At 42.1% G+C, this 22,067-nt stretch overlaps 2 protein-coding genes across 11 annotated transcripts in view; both read left to right on the forward strand.

Moving 5' to 3' along the window:
* Nucleotides 1-13,065, forward strand: part of eml1 (EMAP like 1) — a 40,879-nt gene extending 27,814 nt beyond the window's left edge. For 3 of the 7 annotated variants that reach the window (XM_029493490.1, XM_029493487.1, XM_029493491.1), the window contains 21 exons: nt 415-471; nt 1,317-1,448; nt 1,557-1,585; nt 3,313-3,339; nt 5,797-5,926; nt 6,837-6,986; nt 7,703-7,772; nt 8,066-8,176; nt 8,267-8,362; nt 8,456-8,590; nt 8,753-8,852; nt 9,371-9,522; nt 9,913-10,038; nt 10,427-10,558; nt 10,799-10,866; nt 11,062-11,150; nt 11,273-11,370; nt 11,733-11,820; nt 12,204-12,299; nt 12,387-12,517; nt 12,613-13,065. In XM_029493490.1, coding sequence (XP_029349350.1) covers nt 415-471; nt 1,317-1,448; nt 1,557-1,585; nt 3,313-3,339; nt 5,797-5,926; nt 6,837-6,986; nt 7,703-7,772; nt 8,066-8,176; nt 8,267-8,362; nt 8,456-8,590; nt 8,753-8,852; nt 9,371-9,522; nt 9,913-10,038; nt 10,427-10,558; nt 10,799-10,866; nt 11,062-11,150; nt 11,273-11,370; nt 11,733-11,820; nt 12,204-12,299; nt 12,387-12,517; nt 12,613-12,738 — 2,143 coding nt within the window. In that variant the 3' untranslated portion in view covers nt 12,739-13,065. The remainder of the gene's footprint in view (nt 1-414; nt 472-1,316; nt 1,449-1,556; nt 1,586-3,312; nt 3,340-5,796; nt 5,927-6,836; nt 6,987-7,702; nt 7,773-8,065; nt 8,177-8,266; nt 8,363-8,455; nt 8,591-8,752; nt 8,853-9,370; nt 9,523-9,912; nt 10,039-10,426; nt 10,559-10,798; nt 10,867-11,061; nt 11,151-11,272; nt 11,371-11,732; nt 11,821-12,203; nt 12,300-12,386; nt 12,518-12,612) is intronic. The other 4 variants (XM_029493488.1, XM_029493489.1, XM_029493492.1 and 1 more) reach the window with 4 other exon arrangements.
* Nucleotides 13,066-14,895: 1,830 nt separating this feature from the next.
* Nucleotides 14,896-22,067, forward strand: part of evla (Enah/Vasp-like a) — a 30,212-nt gene continuing 23,040 nt past the window's right edge. For 3 of the 4 annotated variants that reach the window (XM_029493871.1, XM_029493869.1, XM_029493872.1), the window contains exon 1: nt 19,752-20,009. In XM_029493871.1, the coding sequence (XP_029349731.1) occupies nt 19,987-20,009 (23 nt within the window). In that variant the 5' untranslated portion in view covers nt 19,752-19,986. Of the gene's footprint in view, nt 15,319-19,751; nt 20,010-22,067 lie in introns of those variants that run through there. The other variant, XM_029493870.1, reaches the window with a different exon arrangement.

A 22,067-nucleotide genomic window follows, 5' to 3' on the forward strand; every position in this document is an offset into this window, starting at 1 on the left:
TTCCAGCTTAGCTGACTTGTTCCTTTACTCAAAGATCATTTACTCCTGATAAAGAAGTGCAGAGATCATACACTCTTGAACAACCCCCCCCCCCAATTTATACAAACCAAAAATATATTAATTATATTCTCTTCCATGTCTTAAATATTTGACTCAAATGTACAGAACATAAAGGACATCTTCCTGACACTAAATCCAAAGCTGTCACCATTTGATCTCATCTTGAGTGGTGTAGATGTAGAGCAGAAATCTTCATGAGATTCATGTGGATATAAACTGTGGGTACAAGATACAAGATAAACAGATGTCATCTGTCTTTACCATCTTTCCTGTCTACTTGTCTGTTCTCTTGTGTTGTTCTTCTCTGAAAACACACCATTTCAACCATTTTGTATCCTGCTTATGTCCTGCCAGTCTGTCCAGTTTGTCCTCTCTGTCTCGCTCTACCAGAATTCTCTATCTGCCCCTGAGGTGAGAGCGTCATTCAGTTGCAGTATGTTACTGGTCGCAGTATAACACCATCACCGCATCACAGACATTACGGTGTTAACCATCATCTTCAGTTGTGACCGTAAATCACTAAATCACTAAATCACTAAAACTACACTAAAAATGTGTGACTTTGGCCATTCGTCTCATCTGTAACTTTCACTTCATTTTGATTAAGAAATCCATAAACTTTTCCAGCAGAGCCTGAGATTGTCTAACCTGCAGACTGGTCACATTAGCGTTCCGCACAACAGCCTTCCCAAATGTCCAATTACTATGACTCCTCATGGGACAACACAGCAAACAGTCCAGCAGTGTCTCTCGCTCTTTTTTTTTTTTTTTTTTTTTTTTATGTTCTGCTGTTCTGCTCAATACTGACCGAACACATGCAGGCTCTCCAGAAGGGATAACAACAACCAGCCAGTTTTAGGATTTGAAAAGACTATGCTCCCATAGAATGGATTAGGCGCCTACTGGCCGTTGGATTGCTGATGGAGCCTTTTCATTGTTGTGAATAGGCAGGGTGTCGGCACCAGCGATATGCAGATCTGCACAGGTCTGCACTGACTGCATTTGCAATTACCACAGTGAAAGTTTTTGGGGAAAAAAACAAATAGCTACTTTTCTCTGGTAGTGAGAGTTTTCTTAAAATTGCAACGTCTAGAGACACATCTCAGCTGAATAATCAAAATAATATGCTTACAAGGCTGTTTCTTGGATGAAAACTTTAGCAGAAGCCATTTTTAGGAAAGCACCGTCAGTTAGTTTTATGACCTATTTCTTGTGCCCCCCTCCACCTCCTATGTCCACCTTCCTTCTTACCACAGCACTGTGAGGAGGGCCAACTCAAACGAACACGTTGGGACACTTACACGGAAAGATTCAGGTGACTCCAAGGGCAACCGAACTCGCGCCGGATCCACTGGCAGCAACTCCAGCGGCAAAAGAAGTGACAGCAGGTAAGATGGGCATAATAATAAATAAATAACAATAGATTAAAAGCATTTTCATCACAATGGCATACATTTCCTGACTGACAGCTGCGTGTTCCCTCCTTTACTTTACAGCAAACAGAGGGATCCAGTGTTCAACGCAGGTAAGACCCAGAAGGTTTGTTATGGCGCTGTAGCCTGACAGCTATGATAGTTTTCATGCTATGATACAACCCATGGAGCATTACACCGGGCTGCTGCTCAGCAGTTCTCTGTGTTAGAGACACACCAATGCATTCAGCAGGAAAACAAAAATAAGGAATTATTTATTAACTTTTTCTATATTCCTACTTGAATGCCAGTGTCAAGGAATCATCCTCTCCACCGTTCCATTCTTTAACAAGTAACTTGTCTACATCATCCATTACTGCATCTTCACATCCAAATATCTGTTCACATTTTCTTTTTGTTACATTCTTTCTCCATAATTTACGTAAAACACACGAGTGTTTATTTGTGGTTTTCAGTTAAGTTTGATGAAAAGCTACTGTTTATATCCTGCTGTTCTGGCTATGGGTCCGTGGTTACAAGTATAATCTTAACTTGAGCTTCAGTCAAAATGGCTACGAGGGAGCAATTTTCAACTAGTTTGAAAAAACTTTCACTTCCATTTAAGTAATGACACCTAATACACCACTTTGCAACTTTTGCTCAGCAAAAAGGCAGCAAAAAGGCTGACAGACAAACAGAGGAGACGAGCAAGAGAAAGATCTGAAAGCTTTTGAAAAGAGCAGAGAATGAGTCGTGAATGACTTCTGTAATGTTTTCAAAAGCATGAACCTGACAGCTACACATACTCTTACACAGTTATTTTTTAACTGAAGACCAGGAAATACTTGGCACTGAATGTGTAATGAGATTAGTATTGATCAGAGTTTTCATCCCCAGCATGCTATTGACTTTGGTCTAAATTGAACTACAGTACAATTTTTCGTTTGGTTCCCACATCTGAGCCACAATATCTTGGTTTCAAGCTGGACCCAAAATGAGCCTATCTGAGCCTTGTAGACTGAAAATGTAGAACTGGGTGCTCCATCACTAATAGTATCATTATAATGACTATGATCCAAATGCAAAATTATTATGTATTCTCTGCATGTCAGACTGAACCCATCATATTATGGCATAGACTTGTTTAGTCAGTTCATATCCCTATCAATGAATCATGTCAATGTGAAAGTCTGACCTGCTAAAGGGCTTTAAATAGCTCTGCTCCCTGGTTTGGTCCTGCAGGAATAATCGTCTTTGATGCACAACAATTGATGGACACTAGAATTGATTATGGAGCAATAATCACATTCCAAACTGTGAGTTACAGGACTGTGGTGGCCACCAAACTGCCCCCGCATGGCAATCAACCATACACATGATAGCTACAACAGTGAATTCTGCCAATATTCTGCTTAGTTGTAATCCATGAAGATTACATGCAGAGGGGTTTATCTAATTCAATAAACTGTACGTTGAGAAAGTGAAAGCAACAGTGTTCTGTAGGAGTTTCAATAAAAAAAATGCTGGAATGATTTCCACAATTAAAAAAAGGTTAATTTAGAATATTAAGTCTGTTGCTTTTTTTTTTTTTTCTTCATAGTGGGATAAACAAACCAACAATGAGGCAGTTAGATTTAATAATTTACACACCAGATAGCAGGAGAGGGTGAGACTTCATCACCCAGAAAACGAGTGTCATTAAGAGCATTAAGGACAAACGCTGCTGTTCGTTGGCACAAGGAAGTGCAAGTGCACTGGTATTAGGATGAACCAGGAAGTGAGGAAGCCATGCCACCCCTCACCTGGTGCTTGTGTCTCTCTCTCTGTGACCTTTTACAAGGGATGCGACGTGTGACCCACTGCAAAGGTAGGATGCCCCCACCCCCAACCCACCCACTCCTCCAATGCCCCCAAGCTGCCACAGCTCTCTGAACAATGCAGATGAATTATTTTTATCCATATGAATGCTTCACCTCTGCTCTTGTCTGTCTTACATATTCAGGGAAGGAAATCTGGACTATTATTTTGATATTATAAGTAATGTGCCGGGTTTTTCTGCCTCAATGTCTTCAATGCAATGATCAGAGAGCTGTCCAGACAGGGACAGGAGTTGGCCTGTGTGTGTGTCTGTGAGTTATCCTGCTGTAAATTGTTTTGAGACTGAATTAACACACACACGCAACCACCCTATTTAACTCCCACCGAACGCTGCGTCGGAGTGTGATTGCAGTGTTTGCAGTTCTCTTGTGTGCCGCCATACTTGTTTGACTTCAGAGAAAGTTGGAGCTTCACCAGAGAGTGTCTGTTTGCTCACTTTCACTTGTAGGCATTTTATCTCTGTCACCATAGTAACAGCACAAAGATTTCTGACACTCGCTTCCTCTCAGTCGCTTTGAGTTTTTTGGCAAACTCTTTAAATCCTCTCTTCTGAGATTCCTCGCTGCAGTTCAGAGCAAGTAGATTTGCCCCAGCTCTTATTATCTTCCCACCCTCAAAATGAATATTTGCATAACAAACACATTCAGTCTCTTTTCTGAGGTAGTTCCTATTGGAGTCTGTTTGATATTACTGCTTCTAGTTTTCTCACCCAGCCTGAAGTGTTTTCTGTTTGTATGTAGGCTTAGTCCCTTTCTACAAAGTGCTCACAAAGCTGAATAGGATTTAAAAAAGGCTGCTATTAAAGCCAGGTTAATTTCCTCTACAGAATATTGCTGTTTATCCAGGCTTGTGACAGGATAACTATTTTTCAGACAGTTTCAGAAATTTAACGCTAAAAGCATCTTAACTAGTAGTTCCCAACATCTTAAAATCAAATCAAATATGTTTTTATTGATATAGCACCAAGGACAGGAGGCTTATCCTTTCTTTGCTGTCCCAGTAATTATATTGTGACCTCTTGCATGGATCCGAAAATCCAGTTTGGGAGCCACTGATTTAGACCACTGAGCCAGATCTTACTTGATACTTGGACTAATAATAAGTCTGCTGGATATTAATAAGAAATGATAGTGGATCAAAATAGGAGTCAACTCTCTTAGTTTAATTTGAATAGTTTGTGTTGCTTACAATTTGATGGTGGTCTTACGATATATAATACTGAAAATAGCCATTACATCCGTCTAACTTATTCTACCAACCTCCTCCACCCTCTGCATTTCTTGATCCTTCTTGTCCCCTCCACCCAACTGGTCCTGACAACCTCCACCACCCTCTTCGTCATCTGCTCTTTTCTCCATCTACATTATAGTCACAGTACAGATTTACCTCAGTCGCTCTGCCAAACAGAAAGGGACCAGCGGCAGCGCCGCTGCTTCAGCTGTGACAACCCGTTCAGCTGCCAGCCCCCGGCAAACCTCAGAAAACTTCAAGGCCAGCACGGCCAGAAAGGGGGGTGTCACCAAGGTGCCACCCACAAGAAAGACCCCAAACTTTAGCCTCCAGTTGAGGAAGTCAGGGAGTTTGTCCTCGTACTCCACTCTTGACACCCCCAGTTACAGAAGCCCCATTAAATCCCCGAGCCAGTACTTCCAGATATGTTACTAGTTCCTGTAGGTTTATTTCAGTGACAAACCATCATATACTCAGTGGGAGCAGGTCAGTACAGGAAAAGACGGTCAACAGTAGGTGTCATATTTGCACCAAATGTCTTGGTCTGGACATGTCTGTCAATGGACATTCAAGAGAAATCACAGATTTTACAGCAACACCTCTTTAAAAAAGATAAGAGCTATCATATTTTTCTCTTCTAATGAGTTTTGAAAAAATATGGTTCATTTTGTTTGTTTTGGTTCCCTTGGTCTGCATGATTTATTTTCAGTCCTAGCATGTTATAAATTAATGAGAATTTCAAAAAGTTTGAGTATGTGTTTTTTTTCCCCCCATAACATTTCCATTTGCTCTGCTTGTGTCTGCATTTTATGTTGGTTAATCTCTGCTGTGAGCTGAATATTTATGAGCTGGAGTCTTTAACAAATGTTGCAGTTCATTTTGCGCTCTTTGTTGTCATACAAATGTGTTTGAAATGACTAATAAAGTCAGATCAAAAGCTAATTTCTTTGTGTTTGTAAATTCTGTCATTTGTTGTCTTTAATTGAGTCTTTGATCACAGCAAAAAAAAAAAAAAAAAAAAAAAAATCACGCATTCATCATCTCATTTCACTCCATTCAACACATTCAGCCATGTCATCGATAAATGTATTCACATTATCATGTCAAATAATGTCAATATAAAAACCGATGTCATGTATGTGTTTTTTTTGTTGTTGTTGTTGTGTTTTTTTTACATGTATGTCACCTTATTGAACATATACTTTGCTTCTTCTAGAGGAAGGTTATGTGAAAATGTATTTGAAGGGCCGTCCTATCACCATGCACATGCCCAAAGACCAGGTGGAGAGCTACTGCCTGGAGACCAGAGGCGAGCTGTCCATCAGCAAACTCAAGCTGGACTGGGTGTATCCTTTTACAGATGGATAGAGACGGAGCGATACCGCCTCGTGTCTGTTTTTGTTTGTTTTGTTTTGTTTTTTTTAGCTCTTCCAACACAAGCCCAGTTTCAGATTTGGAAAGTTTCGAAATGCAGACTTCTGCAGAAAATAACCCAGGTTGTGCTGTGATGTTGCTCGGAAAGAAAGCTACAACTGTGACACCTTCAGCATGTAGAGCTTACGCAGTGAGAGCTCTGCAGCCTGCGGTTACTGTTACACTGCAAAAACAGTCAGCAGCTCATCTTGTGCTGATTTATTTTTATTTTGGCTTTGAAAACATGAATTTAGTGTGGGATTTAGAAAAAAAAAAAAAAAAAAAACAAGGGAAAAATATGCCAGAGATACAAAGAAATGATTACATTTGGGGAGAAAAACACACCCACACTCTGAGAAACAGAAATGTGGACTGCATGAGCTGTGTATATTAAATCTGGGATAATACCGGATGGATTGTAAAAATAAATTAGACACATGCACATACTAGATAATGTGATTTAATGAAATTATTGAACATGCATCTTCATTTCTTTTTGTGGACCGTATTTAATAAAAGTAATTATATTGCCATGCAGCTGGTTTCACTGATGGTGATTCACTTTTTCACCCTTCATGTTAGGGCTGCAGTGATATTCATTACTAATTCATCTACTGCTTACTTAATTAGTTGGTTACTCGAAAACTGTGCAAAATGCCTCTCATCAAGTTTCTGTCACTTTGGCTAGAATAAGGAAATGTTTGACTTCCTGTTTGAAAAACATCTAATGGATTATTGAGTGGAATTGTCAAATAGCTGCTGATAAATTTTCTCTTTTTTAATTGTACAAATCTGACTTTGGACATTAGTTTTGTTTGATCCTTTGACCTTCTTAATATGAAGCTACGGTTACCGGGGTCGAGACTGTCGCTCCAACCTCTACCTGCTGCCCACAGGAGAAACGGTGTATTTCATTGCATCAGTGGTCGTTCTGTTCAATGTGGATGAGCAGTTGCAGAGACACTACACCGGACACACAGACGACATCAAATGGTAAGAGAAACTTGGGTATTTAAACACACACAAGCCAAGGAGCCGCTTCCTCACTGTCCCACCTGCCGGCCACATGCCCGGCATCTTTTTATTTATACTCCATTCCTACCGTTCTCACAGGCTGAACAGCAGGCCTATTAGAAATGTTTTCCCGGACAACATAGCTGAATAGCCCTGCTGCTGAGGTTGTTCACAGCTTTTCATGTCTTTACACCAAACGAGAGCAGAAAAACAGGGAGCAGGATGCCGTGATTAGGTGGTCCGTGTTTTCCTCCAGCAAAAGCAGGAGTAAACAGATGTAGTCACATTTTTTGTGCAGTCTCTTGTGCGCTGGCAGTGCCCTTGAGCAGCCACTGCCATAACTCCCACTGTTATCACACTCTGAGGTTAATGAAGGTTCAGCTTCAATCATCACTTCAGATCACAGTACAAAGGATGAGACAGATTCTCACTGCTTTGAAGACAAAGTATTGGAGTGTTACAAGTCTCACAAGTGTTGCTGCACCGCTACACCCAAAAGAAGAAGAATTCATCTTAAACTGTTTCATCCGCCCCACACACATTATGGCAGACGAGGGGTCGTAGCTGCAGCGAAAATCACATTCAGTCAGCAGACTCACCTTTCATGTGCTGCCAGCACGTTGCCCATCTTTATTCAAATGGTGCTTTTGATGTCAAACATCCTTTTAAACATTTAATGTCTATTTCCTCGCTAGTCTGGCTGTCCATCCAGACAAAATCACCATAGCAACCGGTCAGGTGGCAGGCACCTCCTCAGATGGAAAAGTGAGTGAAATCTCTTTTTGATATTTTATTACTTTAGCTTTCGACATCTGATTTATTACCGTGCCGAGGAGTTACAGCTTTCCTTTCTTCTTTAAGCGCTGATGTTCACTGAACCACTTCAGGCAATCCTGCTAAATAAACAGACTGAGAAATTGAAACACGTTCCACCTGAGCTCATTTACATATTGTGTGAACTCAGTTTGTGCTTATAAGCCTCTTATCACCCTGATTATATGTCTCCCCTGGTGTTGTGCCAATGCTTGTGTGTCTATGTGTTTTTATTTTCCTGGCAGCAGCTGGCTCCTCACATCCGTGTGTGGGACTCTGTCAGCCTCAACACCCTCCATGTTCTGGGGGCAGGCTTCTTTGACCGAGGCTTGGTCTGCTTGTCTTTCTCCAAGTCGGTATGGACGGTCCATTGATACCTTTAACAAAAAGTTGAAAGTTCCTGTTTGACTCCTGTGTGAAGCATTGTGTTTATGTCTGTCTGTTAGAATGGAGGCAACACGCTTTGTACTGTAGATGACTCCAACGATCATGTCCTGTCTGTTTGGGACTGGCAGAGAGGGGACAGGCTGGCTGAGGTGAAGGTTAGTCTATTTCTAATGTGCAAATGTGCAAACACTTTGAACTTCTTACGCTGTTGACGGAGCATATTGCATGTTTTATGTGCTCTGGTTCAGTGCTCCAACGAGTCAGTGTTTGCTGCAGACTTTCACCCAACAGACAGCCACATCATCGTCACCTGCGGAAAGTCGCATCTCTATTTCTGGAACCTGGAGAAAGGCATGCTGGTGAAGAAGCAAGGACTGTTTGAGGTAGATCAAATGTTTTCTCCAACGTAAAGAAGGAAAGTTGAATGTAAATGCACAGATTCAATCAAAGGCCTTTGATATGATGTATATGTGTAGCTTTTCATAGAAAATCTATGGTCTAGCAAAAAATTAAATGATGATTTAATGTGTGTTCTGGTCTTGCAGAAACAGGAGAAGCCCAAGTTTGTTCTGTGCGTAACCTTTGCAGAAAATGGAGATACTATTACTGGAGACTCAAGTGGGAACATCCTGGTGTGGGGGAAAGGTACATCAGAAAGTCTGTGCTGCTTTGTGTCTGTAAGGGAGATGCCCCCAAAAGATTTCTAGCTGGTTTCAATGGAGACAGACAGAGGAACAGAAGTTGTAAGGCTGTCCAAGGGTTAAAAATTCTTCTTTCTCTTCAAATTATATAAAAAAAGTGAATAAAAGTGATTCAACTTGTGTTAGGAGAGCGTCAAAGCCAATTGGAAAATGTGCATCTATAAAAAAATATCTTTGTGGTCATGAGCTCAAAGATGCCTCATTGTTCTGGAGCTTTCAGGGATCAGGGATTCAGGGATCAGGAAGGGGTCACAGGAAGGATAGAGACAGAACTGGATCTCATGAGCAAGTATTCAGAGGGAAAACTCTCCCTCCTCGGTGTCACAAGCTCTCTTTGTGTGTTTCTGATTTATCTATTGATCACTTTGTCTGGCAGTGTGACAGGCGACCGTTAATCTGTTCTATCCAAGCAGCCGACCTTTATGTCCTATCCTACCTTCTCATCCCATTTCTGTCACGTAGGCACTAATCGAATCAGCCACGTCATCCAAGGAGCTCACGAGGGCAGCATCTTTGCTGTGTCCATGCTGAGGAACGGCACGTTGGTGTCCGGCGGTAAAGACCGCAGGCTCATTTCTTGGGACAACAGCTACCAACAGACGCAAGTGGTGGAGGTGAGAGAAAATTATGAAATAAAAGTAGTTCAAGGCTTTAAGTTTTAACCTCATTCTGTTAATATGGATCATTAAAATGTTAAACTGCACATCCAGCGCCTTCTTTTGAAGTAGGTCTTCAAAAGAGTGAGTTCTTATTTGCGACCCTCCCTGAGGCTGCAGATTTATCATTCTGAATACAGCGCCACATTATAAATATTACAGAAGGTTAAATGGGTTTGCCTTCTGAAGGAGATTCGTGGACATTCACAGTGTTGACATTCATGAATCACTTATGCCTTATTTTCTCTTAGCAGGCCACATTACATTATGCAGGAAAAGATAAGTTGGTGTTTTTATGGCAGGTGCAGAATTTCAGGTGAACAGGTGGTTCTTATTTTTGTACTACAGGTGCCTGAGTTATTTGGTCCCATCAGGACCATAGCTGAGGGCAGGGGGGAGACCGTACTCATCGGGACCACCAAGAACTTTGTTCTGCAAGGCAGTTTGGATGGAGACTTCATGCCTATCACACAGGTAGATGCAATTTTCTAGTCAAGTATTCCAACAGTGGATCTGCAATGCGGGACTACAGCTAATATCAGCGTTTTTCTGCCAATCTGGAAATTTTATTTCAACTCTCCCCTTTTGTCCGACCAACAGCTGACAAAGCGCAACATTTATTTATTTATTTATTTTACAAGAAAATGACATAACTATAATAATTGTAAATTATGTTTCTGTTTTTTTGACCGATCAATAAAAGCACCAATTGTTGCTGCTGCTCTGCCTGAATATTGTTTAAGCTGAATTGTCTTTGTACATGTGGAAAAAATAAAGGCTAATGTATTTTTTAACATTGATTAATATAATCGATATTAGATTAAAAAAAACCTCTAATGAAAATCTCTCCTCTCTTGTCCAGGGTCATACAGACGAGTTGTGGGGTCTGGCTGTCCACCCCTCGAAGCCTCATTTCCTGACCTGTGGATATGACAGGCAGGTCAGCCTGTGGGACTCCAGCACCCATCACCTCATCTGGACCAAGAGCATGGAGGTAATATTAGTCAACACTGCCCTCTAGGGCTCAGTCTGGGGAATTACAAAGCACTCAAAATGTCTTTGCAACTGGATTGCAACTGTTACGTTGAGAAACTGAAGGAATCGTACTTATTTAAACAACGTGTGGCAACAAGATAAACAAATCAATAAAACAGAGCTGTATATCATATATCAATTTTTGCTGTCAAGGCACCGTGGATATAATTTTCCACTTGTTTATTGTTCACCCTGACAGGATGCTGTACAATCAGCAGGCTTCCACCCATCTGGAGCTGTGGTTGCCATAGGAACCCAAATTGGCAGGTACAGATCCCATCACCAAAAATCTTTTACTGGGTAGATTACCTCGAGTGTATCTCTAGAGTTACTGAAGTACCTCGCTGCTTCAACAAAAACAGAAAAAAAAAAAAAGAAATGAAGTTGAGCTTTAACTGATTATTAAACTGACGAACAAGCAGATTGTTCAGGAGCATGTCGCTGATGTCCTGTCGCCTGCAGGTGGCTGGTGCTGGACACAGACTCAAAGGACTTGGTCACAGTGCATACAGATGGGAATGAACAGCTGTCGGCTATGAGCTACGGGCCAGGTAAGTTCAAAACCACTGACAGATACACATACGTATATATACCGTCTCTCTACATATTAATAAACCAATGACGTGAAAATGTCTTCTTACAATATTTTTACTTGGTCTTTTATTTTATTTAGATGGTAACTTCCTGGCCATCGGTTCCCACGACAACTACATCTATATTTACGCTGTGGCAGAAAATGGGAGGAAGTACAGTCGAGTGGGGAAATGCTCGGTGAGCACCTGTATTTATATTCCAGCCTCATCCTTGGCTCTTCTATTTTTAGTTCCTGTCCGTATCAACTAATTAGTGTTTAGTTCCCTTCTGGGCTCTATATTTGCTCTGTACATTTTGTCCTGACTGTGTTGATTGAGAGGCTTTAAAATGATAAATGACAATAAGCTGAGTCATGCAATGCTGAGTCAGTGTGGGTGGGATGACTAGTGGTTGCTGTCTCAAATTGGATCAGTGTTTTTAGGATCATTTGTGGCACTTGAAAACCAATCTTGGCCCCACTGCAACAACACTCCGAATAATGTTTTAGTGTTCATAAGAGGAGGCATTGTCCAACATGGTGCAATCATATCCTGTTCCAGGGTCACTCCAGCTTCATCACCCATTTGGACTGGTCCGTGGACTCCCAGTATCTAGTGTCAAATTCAGGAGACTATGAGATACTGTACTGTAAGTATGACCACCTTCACCATCACCCTCTCACAGCCCGTTTATCTTTTGTGTCTACATTTGTGTAATGTGAGAGATAAAAGTAGGCAAGGCACGACAGCAAAATGTCAGTTTTAAAAATCTATCTTAAGGTAGTTTGAAATACACGAAGTCTGACAGAAGACAAAGGTGAAGGCAAATCCCAAAAAGAAATTGTCAACAGTAAAATATAAAAATACATTTTTCAGTGACAGTAATATGCAGCTGACGTGTGCTGAAGGTTTGCTGTGGAACGTGCTCACACACGTCAAACTGACTTAGAAGTGTGATGGACGATATTAACCGATACGTACAGCGGTGTGAATTTAATGATGCGTTTTTGGTTTTGATATGTGTTTTCCAAGGGATCCCATCAGTGTGCAAGCAGGTGGTCAGTGTGGAGACCACCAGGGATATCGAGTGGGACACTTACACCTGCGCTCTGGGCTTCCAGGTCTTTGGTAAGGCAGTGCTCCCTTCCCCCTGCACATTTTAGTGTTCCTTTTAGCAGCACCAAACAGAAGATTATGCTGCCTTCGCTTCCTCAGGTTTGTGGCCCGACGGCTCGGACGGCACCGACATCAATGCGGTCTGCAGGTCTCATGACAAGAGCCTCCTGGTTACTGGAGATGACTTTGGGAAGGTCCATCTCTTCTCATACCCTTGTTCACAGTTCAGGGTAAGCGAACTAACGTGCATAATATACATCCCAGTGACACTAAGAGGGAAATGTGTAAAACGTTTTTGAAATTATAATTTTTTTTTTCTATTCAGGCTCCATGCCATGTTTACAGCGGCCACAGCAGTCATGTGACCAACGTGAGCTTCCTTTACGACGACAGTTACCTGGTGTCAACTGGTGGGAAGGACATGAGTGTGATGCAGTGGAGGATAGTCTGAGCAAGGGACCTGAAACCCAGCTCAACTGAACTGAACCGAACTGAACTGCACTAAACTGAACCGAACCAAACTTAAATGAACTCAGATGCTACAAAGATGTGGATCTGACTGAAATGAAGTGAGGTGACAGAAGAGGAACTTGCGTCCTGAACTGGCAGAGGTGTAAAGTGTGGTTGCTTAAAATACAAAAATCATGAATATTTCTCCTCTTCCTTTATTCACACTACATGTACAAAAAAAAAGAAAGAAATCGCTCTCTCTCTCTCTCTCTCGCTCTCTCTCACTCACTCTCTCATGCACTGTAGCCTAGTCACCAATGACATGACAGAAAAAAAAAAATCAAATCCAACAACACAGAACCAAAGGCTCTGACTTTCTGACTGCATTTGTACAGTTGGACTTTCACTGTTCTTGTATCATGCAAACTTCTGCCGCAGATAACAGACTGAATAGGTTTTTCTTCAATACCTGTTCTAGGCTGAATATCATGACGATGGAGATCCAAGAGCACTGGGACAAAAACTGTGCACAGAAAGAAAGAGGATAGAGATTTTATAATTGTTAAACTTCCTTTTATTTTGTATTCAACAACTCAGGAAAGCCCAAGTGAAGCAGGACCCTCCCCTGTTATTAACATCGCTGCCCTAAATACATCTCCCTGACATATACATACCCGATTTCTGATTCAACTGTAGCCACGACTGGCTTATTTGCAACTAATTGTGTATTAAAACTACATATAAAGTCAGTGCTGATGCTGAATTTGGTACAAGGAGAATAATATAGCTGACGCGCTGCTCAGAAGAAACCACCCTTTGGAAGAATTGTATTATTTGGGTGTCAAGAAAGGTCAAAGTTTCAAGCATTTTTAGAAAAATAATCTTGACATTTTCAAAATGTTTGTGCTTCCAGGTCTTAAAATGCTTTCCTATTATTTATTGATCATGTTTCAAATCCATTGATGCAAATATCAGTTCCTTTGACTTTCCTCCAATAATAACACCCAGATTTGTCCCTGATGTGTAAATATCCAGAGAGGCTTAAAACAGGCAGAAGAACTATGTGGGTGAATATATGGGATTTTAAACTGTCTAAAGATTTTTTTTAAGCGTTATTCAAGCATGTAGTGGGGGTTTTCAATGATGTGAAACCTTTTCAGATCTGTCTTTTTCCAGTTTCTTTTGCACCCAGATCGATTAACGAAGGGGAAAGATGAGACCATTACACTGTAACTGTTTATGTCTGATTTGCTCCTCAGGTGCACACAATCAGTCACTTGCAAAATATTTAACTGAACTGAACCCTCTTGGTGTTTTTTATTGCACTGCTTCTTCAGCCTGATGAACACTGCAGGTCTATTGAGCAAATCACCATTTAGCACTTACTGGAGTTTCTCATGAACCGATGTCTTTTCTGGAAACCTTCCAACCTGTGAACCCTCTGGTCAGATCTGCAGACCGGCTCATCGCATGTCACACTGTGCCACATCTCATGGGCAACAGCAAAGCAAAAGTTACACACATGCATGAAGAATTATAACCACTTTAAAACGATCATTTTGCGGAGTTAGTGTGACCCCAACTGCCTCTGATATGAGCTCTGCTGGTGTTGTTTTGAAGTCCAGGCGGGTGGCTGGTTGTTGGACTTGTCTTATCAGGAAATGCCACTGATATCTAACATGAAGTGATATAAGGTCACCGCTCCACTGAGTGAATGTAACATGACTTGTCTTGCCACCTAACACTTGGGGCTGCAGAAAAGCCCACCATTCGTCATTTAACATTTGTCTGGAAGTAAATGCAACATAAAATTCTTTTGATGCTGTGTCTTATATTTATACATTTTCCATGTATTCTTCTTTCTACGTGAGTATAACGCTGACATGCCCTGAAGTCACTTTTGTATTCCTAGAAGTTTGACATTTCCTAACCTTATCCTGGTGAAAGCCTTTTTGAGCTGAAGTGGAATAACAGCTTGTGTGGAGCATTGTGTGGGAGTGATTGTGTGTCTTGGATCTCAGGGTGGGGTTTGGGGGGGGGGGGGCTGCATGTATACGTCTTCTCCGCAGGTGGGCAGCCTTGAGCCGATCCAGTCCCCCTCCCCTCTCCCCCTCCTCCTTCCTCACACGCCGTTTTAGCAGCTCTCTCCCCCCAAAAATCTCTCCACCTCACCAAAACACTCCGAATGGGAAGGAAATATGGCCTGAAGGAGGCGGCGGCCGATCATCACCGTTCACCTTCTTCTCCCGAGCTCGGACTCCGGCTGATCATGGACTTCAGGAGACGCGCAGAGACGCGGACAGAGCAGGGACATTGGAGCACAAAGCCGACCGGAGGAAACGCCGCTCGGGTTTTTTGCGCTTAGCGGCCCCGCAGTGACCGCTCCTCGTCCATCAGCCTTTGAGAAGATTTCCACAGACTCACAACACGCGAGGGACGCGAGGTGGAGAGGAGGCCGGTGGGGCTGATTTCAAGCCTGCCCGGATTCTGTCCGCACAGAGACAAAAGGCAGACTGGCGCTCCGTCTCATCAGCCTCATCGGTGCCATCAGCTCCGGGTGAAGAAAGGAGGAGAAAATGAGGTAAGCGGCGCTCGGCACCATGCGCTCCGTTTGACGCGTCATGACAGATGCGCACCGACACTGAGCCCTCCGCCTCCAGCCCGCATCTCTTTGTCCGCGTTTCTTATCAGAATACACAAAAGATACTCGTGTGCTGAAGACTTTCAGGACCATAGGTATCTAATGGCTCGTTTTTCTCCCTGTGGGGAGAACACTTTGAGCATCCAAGGGCCCACCCACCGGGCCTCAGCTCCACACAGCCCGGTGCTCCTTCACCCATAAAACATACAAGCCTTTCATTTGACTTGCGTTGCTTTCCATCCTATTGTCAGCTGAAGACCCACCCGCATATTGTGTTGAATCCAGTTTTTTTTTTTTTTTTTTTTTTTGATCCGGTCCGATGTTGTCATGGAAACAACAGCATCATGTATGTCTTCACATAAGTGATGCGGCGCAAGTGGTGAAATAAAATGCTCGATATGTTGCACCGGCCGGTGTGAGTGATGGGGGGGGGGGGGGGGGGGGTAAATTAGGGCGTTATATCATATCTATCGTAGGAAGAGGAGGGTGTTCAATTTGATGGTTGCCAGGCAGGTTATCGCCCACTCCCCACCCCACACACACACACACACACCAACAGAAGCCCACCCAATGACGGACCCACACATGCCTTCAGAAAATGTGTGTAATGATAGAAACCTTATTCTATAGCCGACCTTATGGGTGATATTTTAAGCCCTTTCCCTGTTGGCATGTTGGAATGCAGAATGCACCGAGGCCCACATCTTCTCCCCTAGCAGCAGAGTCTCTATATTCTGCTCTATTTATGAAACAGTCCTTTTTATATTTCCCCTTGCTGTCTGTAGTTTGACACCTTCTCTATATCTGCAGCCAGCTCCATTCTGTTTTATAGCCACAGGTTTACTCTGATGGCCCAGCTGAGATACCCACCTTGCTTTTGCTGTAGCTACCACGTTTGTCTGTAAAGTATGTGTGGATGTGTAGCCCCTCAGAGAGGAAAGGGAGATGGAGAGAGAAGGGGGAAAACAGAAAAACATAGGTGCTTTCACATCTGGATGTCTTAAGAGAAGTGTGGCTGTGTTTTTTTTTTTTTTTTTTCATGCCGTCTCGATTCAGATAATTTGGCCCTTTCCTGTGACCTCATTCAACTCAAAGACAGCAGCAGAACTATTTCACTGTCAGACAGTCAACATGTAAGATTTATATATTCCAGTCCAATTGGATGAACGCACCGTTTCCTATTCCCTGTAAAGCTGTGCTGCTTGTGTCTCGTCCTGTGTGTATGTTTTTGCCAGGGGCTGATCTGCTCTTTGACTCAAACCCAGGAGGGAAGTCTTAAATCTCCATAAAGCAACAACAAGGTCACCTCCCTTTTCTTTAGAGAAGGGAAGAAGAAGGTTTATTTCAATGAGGGGGTTTGTTCAGCATCACTACTTCTATTGCAGCATTTATGTAAGAGTACACATGCATTTATGTATGTGCACATGAGTGTGTGTGTGTGTGTGTGTGTGTGTGTGTGTGTACACACAGATATGAGTGATGTTATTTTTAGTCTGGCAACGTTACTGGTTTTATTATGCCATGGCTCCTCTGTGCCGTCAGACAGGCTGCTGCCATTTGGTTGGCTGATTGCGGGTGTTGCCGTGTACGATAGAGAGAGGTCGAGCGGAGTTTGAAAGAGTGAGAGTGGGTGAGGGCAAAAAGCGAGGCATCTGTCCCGTGCTATTAATGCAAGATTCCTGCAGCATGTGTTGTGGTGACTCATTGTGGGAAAGGTAGAAAGAGCAAGTGCAGCGAGTGGAAGGTAAAACGCTGAGTTATGCATCGTACTGCAGGCTGCTGCTGATCACAGAGCAGTGCCCGCACAACTCCAGCACTCAGATGTCTTCCGGGCTTTTATCGACAAGGATAACATAATCCTTCAGTCTTAATGGGAGGAAGAGCTTTAACTACACGTTCCTGTACACTGCAATGGTTGTGTTCAAATACCAAATATATCAAAAGACAAACCTTAAGTGTTGTCTAAACACATGGTGCTGTATCTGAGTTGTTACACAGGCCTAAAGAAACATCGATTATCATTTTTAGATTTCATCCAAACTAGCATCTTTTGATACAGTTTCCACATGCGCATATTTTTCTTGTCGTTCAAGGGCCTTCGTGATGAAGAGGAGAAGAAGAGTTACATGGAGATTACTTAGATGAAGCAAGAAAAAAATCTAATAATCCTATGCAAAAATATATTTATAAGAAAAAGTCTTCCAGTTATTTTTCTCACTTACAGAATTGAGTGTTCTGTCTCTCTCCTGTGACTCCTCGTGTATCTTTTATTTCATTTATATCATTATTTCACATCAAGCTTAAACAGGTGGAGTGAAAAATGAGGGGCCTGAGCCCCCTTCAGACCGCAGCCCTTTTGTCAGTGGACGTGACAGTAAGTTTTAAAACGCACAATCACTGACCGCCTCACACAAAGGCTCTGACGCCTCACAGGGGCACCAAACAGGGATTAGACATAAATGCTTACATTTTTCTTAATATTGGCTACACATTTTTAATTAGCTCAGTTCTTCACAATTCAGTTGTTACAGTCATGAGTACAAAAGTATAATTCATTCATATTTTCAGTCCTCTTGAACCAGCAACGCAGCGTGGTGACAACTGATTACATTTGACCTAACAGGTTCAGGCACAGCGACCCACCCTTGTCTGGTTTTCTTGGATATGTCCTCTTGAGTTTTCCTCCCCACTGTTGGCACGTGCTGCTCTATTGTGGGACCTGTTTCTCTCTATGATAATGTAAGGCATTGACTTTACCTAAGTGCCTTGAGAAAATGTATTTTATGATGAGTTTGCAATATAAATAATATAGGAAGTGGTCATGAGGTCAGATTATATGTCTGTTCCTCAATTATTCATATTCCTCCAGTCAATAGATGAAAAAGATCTAGTCTTCAGAAATTCTTATTTGTGAACATTGTCATGTGAAATCTGTTGCTGATGTTATTTTGCCATCTGTGCTGGGACTCACCGACTGATCTGCCAGTCTGTGCAGAACAAGGTAAACCCTGGAAAACTCTGTGAGGTGGATCCAGTCCTGAGTTTTGGAAAGGCCTGGGGAAATGATTCAATTCAGAATGTGATTGGTGAATTCACCTGCCATTTTCCAAACAGACACACACAGCTATGGGACTTATGTTCATGCTTTGAACTCTTAACCAATGAGTGAGCCAGAAAGGCTTTTCTCTGACCAGGCAACAACAAAGAACCTACTTTTTCCCAAGTTTTTGTCTTTACATTCCTTTTATTTCTGAATCAAACGTGATAAAAACTGTCGCTGAAGTTAGAATTAGAAGATAATACTTGTGAAATGAAAGCGATAACACACAACTGCTCAGATGCTCATATTTTCTATCTCCTCGAACCCTAGAAGGCCTAGAGGGTTCCCTATTGATGCATTCCCTTCACACTGTAATCGGGCCATCTTCTTCAGATCACATGCATCATACATTGGCTTTGCGTCACTGGATTTGGCCATGAATCTGCATGCTTCGCTCTGGTAGAAGACGACCAGACTGTATGAGATGACTCCACCACATACTAAAAAAAGTATATTTACAGCACAATGGGCTTGTTTGTCTCAGCTCTGCAGGCGTTTGAATGCACCAACCAACACTCTAACCTTATGTTAACATACACATACATTAACTTCTGCACCACTATTTATTCAGCTCTTAGTCTTTTAATTCTCTGACCATTCAGCTTCTATTTTAGACCCAGGCGTCTGTTATTGTTGCATGTTTCTTACTATTTTGAAAACCCACAAAGCCTCCAAATCTTTTCATGGACTACACTGTTCTTTGTTTGTTTCCCACACCTCAGCCTCGTAGCAAAGAAGCTTAATCGTCTCTTAAGTTTGCTTCAGCCAGATGGACCATCCGGGTGGCAAATTCTGATAAAACCACAAGGAAACCACAACTGCTGCACTTGAAGAATGAAACCTTTGTAAACATAATATAAAACTAATCACCCCATTGCTTCCTGCAGTGTGGCTGATTTTAACCTGGAATGTTGTGTGTGCTTCTACATTAATGTACTGGTGGATTTTAGTTTTTCCCACAATAGTTCATTTATTGCTAATTTAAACAGTTCTGTTACTATAAATGTTTTAAAAGCTTCACTCTAGTTCTTCAAAATGTAACACACTGAAGAAATGCGGGTGTCAAAACACTCCAGTTTCCCATAAAGTCTAACATGTAATTTCCATCCAGTGGAAATGACTCCTCAGAGGTTGAAAGACAGCACTGAAATCCTTCAAGCAAAGAGAGGTGACTGGTCTGCACTGGTCACATGTTCTCTCGCTCTCTCTACCTCTCTCTCTCTCACACACACACACACACACATTCCCTCACTCTTTTGCAACACTCCTCATCTCTCCAGCTTACTTCTTCCCTCCTACTCTCTCTGTCTTATTGTATGTCTGCTATGTTGGCGTAGTGGATCTTTAGAGCAGGATGTGAACAAGGAGGGGGAAAACGCTGCGTTTGCTCCAGTGTTGGCCAGCATGTGTAAGGCGCTCTCCTCTCAGGCTGACTCTTCTCCCTCTCCTCCATAATCTCTACCTGCTTTCATCCTTTGCTTGAGGGCTGTGCGGTCTTGTCCAGCAACATGTATTCCCTGGACGATTTTGGGTAAGGCAAACTACCACTCCTGATCACTGTCATCTATTTCTCTGGCTCTCTCAGCCTTTGTGTTTTGTGTTTTGGGCGTGTGTGTGTGTGTGGTAACGACGTTGCTCATTCTCTCTAGTGTTTCTGTTTAAAGCATGGCTCAGCTTCCAGACCACAGAATCCGTGCGGTTCCTGACACACTGTTTGAAAACTTTGAAACTATTTCTCTCTCTATGTAACCCCCAGACATATTGTTCCAGCTCCTGTTGAATAATATAACTTGAGTTGGAGAAAGAGAGCAAGGAAAAATGTAAGGGGGCAGACTCTGGAGTTGCTAACTTTCTCTTGTCTGTCTCCTCCTTTCCACTCGTCTGTCTGTGTTTTTTTTTTTCTTCTTCTTCTTCTTCTTTTTTTCTGTAGCCAGCTGTTAGCCTGATTGGTTACCCTTTAGAAATCCGTCATTGGTTCCTCAGTTTTTTTTTTCCTGGGAAGAAGGAATGAGCTTCTCCATGTCTGTCAGTGTGTCCGCTCAGCTGTTCTCGCTCATTCATGGATTGATCCCATCTGACTCGTTGCGTGTGTGTGTGTGTGTGTGTGTTTCTGAGAAGGACAGGAAGAAAGGGATAGAGATAGAGTTAATCTCTGAATGGCTGAATGAGTGGGACTATCAAAAACCAGATGATGCAAGGATAGAGGGGTCTGTATAATATAGCCTGGGCAGATTACAGCAGGGAATGGTGATTTGTTAAAGCTCAAATACAGATGCGAGGCAGAGATAACGTCAGAGGTTTATGCTTGACCACATTGCATTCGAGTAATCTATCTAAAGTGCAGAACATCAGAAGGAAAACCTCTTGATGTGGCACAGCTTAAATTAAGGCTTCAGGTTTGCATAACTCTTCACTCACTTCTAAATCACAGAGTGATATCAGATATGGCTATGGTCTAGTTAGTCAGCTTGTGTCCTTGTGGATGTGTCCAATACACATCCTCAGATGTATCTTCTTCAAAGGGAAGCAGCATTTCCCTTTAAGGATCAGGATTAGTGACAGGAGAGGACAGAGTAGAGGTGGGGGATGGGTGGAAGTGCAGTGGGGGGTTGCCATCCATATTGTGCTATATGTGACAATTAGCCTCAGGGCCAACTGGCATCTCTTGTACGTAATGAATAAGTGATGCCGTTGAGGGATGCAATATGCTGCTTGCTGTAAATATGCCTAAAGTACATCTAGTTATTAAGAAAATTATTTGCAATCAGTCTTCCATCCAAGAATCAGTGAGTGTCAATAAAAAAAGATGCCGTACATCAACCAGTATGGTGATATAGTAGAGAGCCCCACACTTTGGTCAAAGGATGCTAATAGACTGTAATCAACAATAAATACCTGCTGAGCCGCATTAGTCACTTAGTTTATGCTCTGGTTATATTGGAGTACATCTACTATATATATCTTGATCTTTATTTTCAGTGGTTTTTTTGTGGGGAAAGTGTTAAGTAAAGGCTATCTGAAGAGATAGTGAGAAACTGATAGACTGGAATTGCTGTGTATTTCTGTTTTTTGTAGGAATCGTCTGAGAACAAAAAGAAACTGGTTACATATTTGAGAAACGAGCCGGATAAATTTGAGATAATCTCATTTCCGTATACATTTTCTTTGTATTCATTTTGCTTATTATTATTTGCTTATTTTGTCACAATCATGGTATTACCTATAACCCAAACTACAGCTGTAAACAATTATTATAATATTACATGTTCCATACCATTTGAGCTATACATATATACATATATATATATACAGTACAGGCCAAAAGTTTGGACACACTTTCCTATTCATTTGAATGAGAAGGTTCGTCCAAACTTTTGGTCTGTACTGTATATATATTTAGCCATGGGTCACGCTGGAAATAGTCACATCCACATTTTCCCAGCACCGTAGATATCAAAATGTGATCATTTGTTGCCTGTAGTTATTATATAAATGTGATTTCACAGACGGTGGCACGACACAGCCTCTCCTGTCACGGATCAAGCTAGTTAACATTTGCCTTGCCTACCACAGGAGTGTCCTGCAGTCC

This window comes from Echeneis naucrates, chromosome 22 (genome assembly GCF_900963305.1).
Source record: "Echeneis naucrates chromosome 22, fEcheNa1.1, whole genome shotgun sequence".
Classification (NCBI taxonomy): domain Eukaryota; kingdom Metazoa; phylum Chordata; class Actinopteri; order Carangiformes; family Echeneidae; genus Echeneis; species Echeneis naucrates.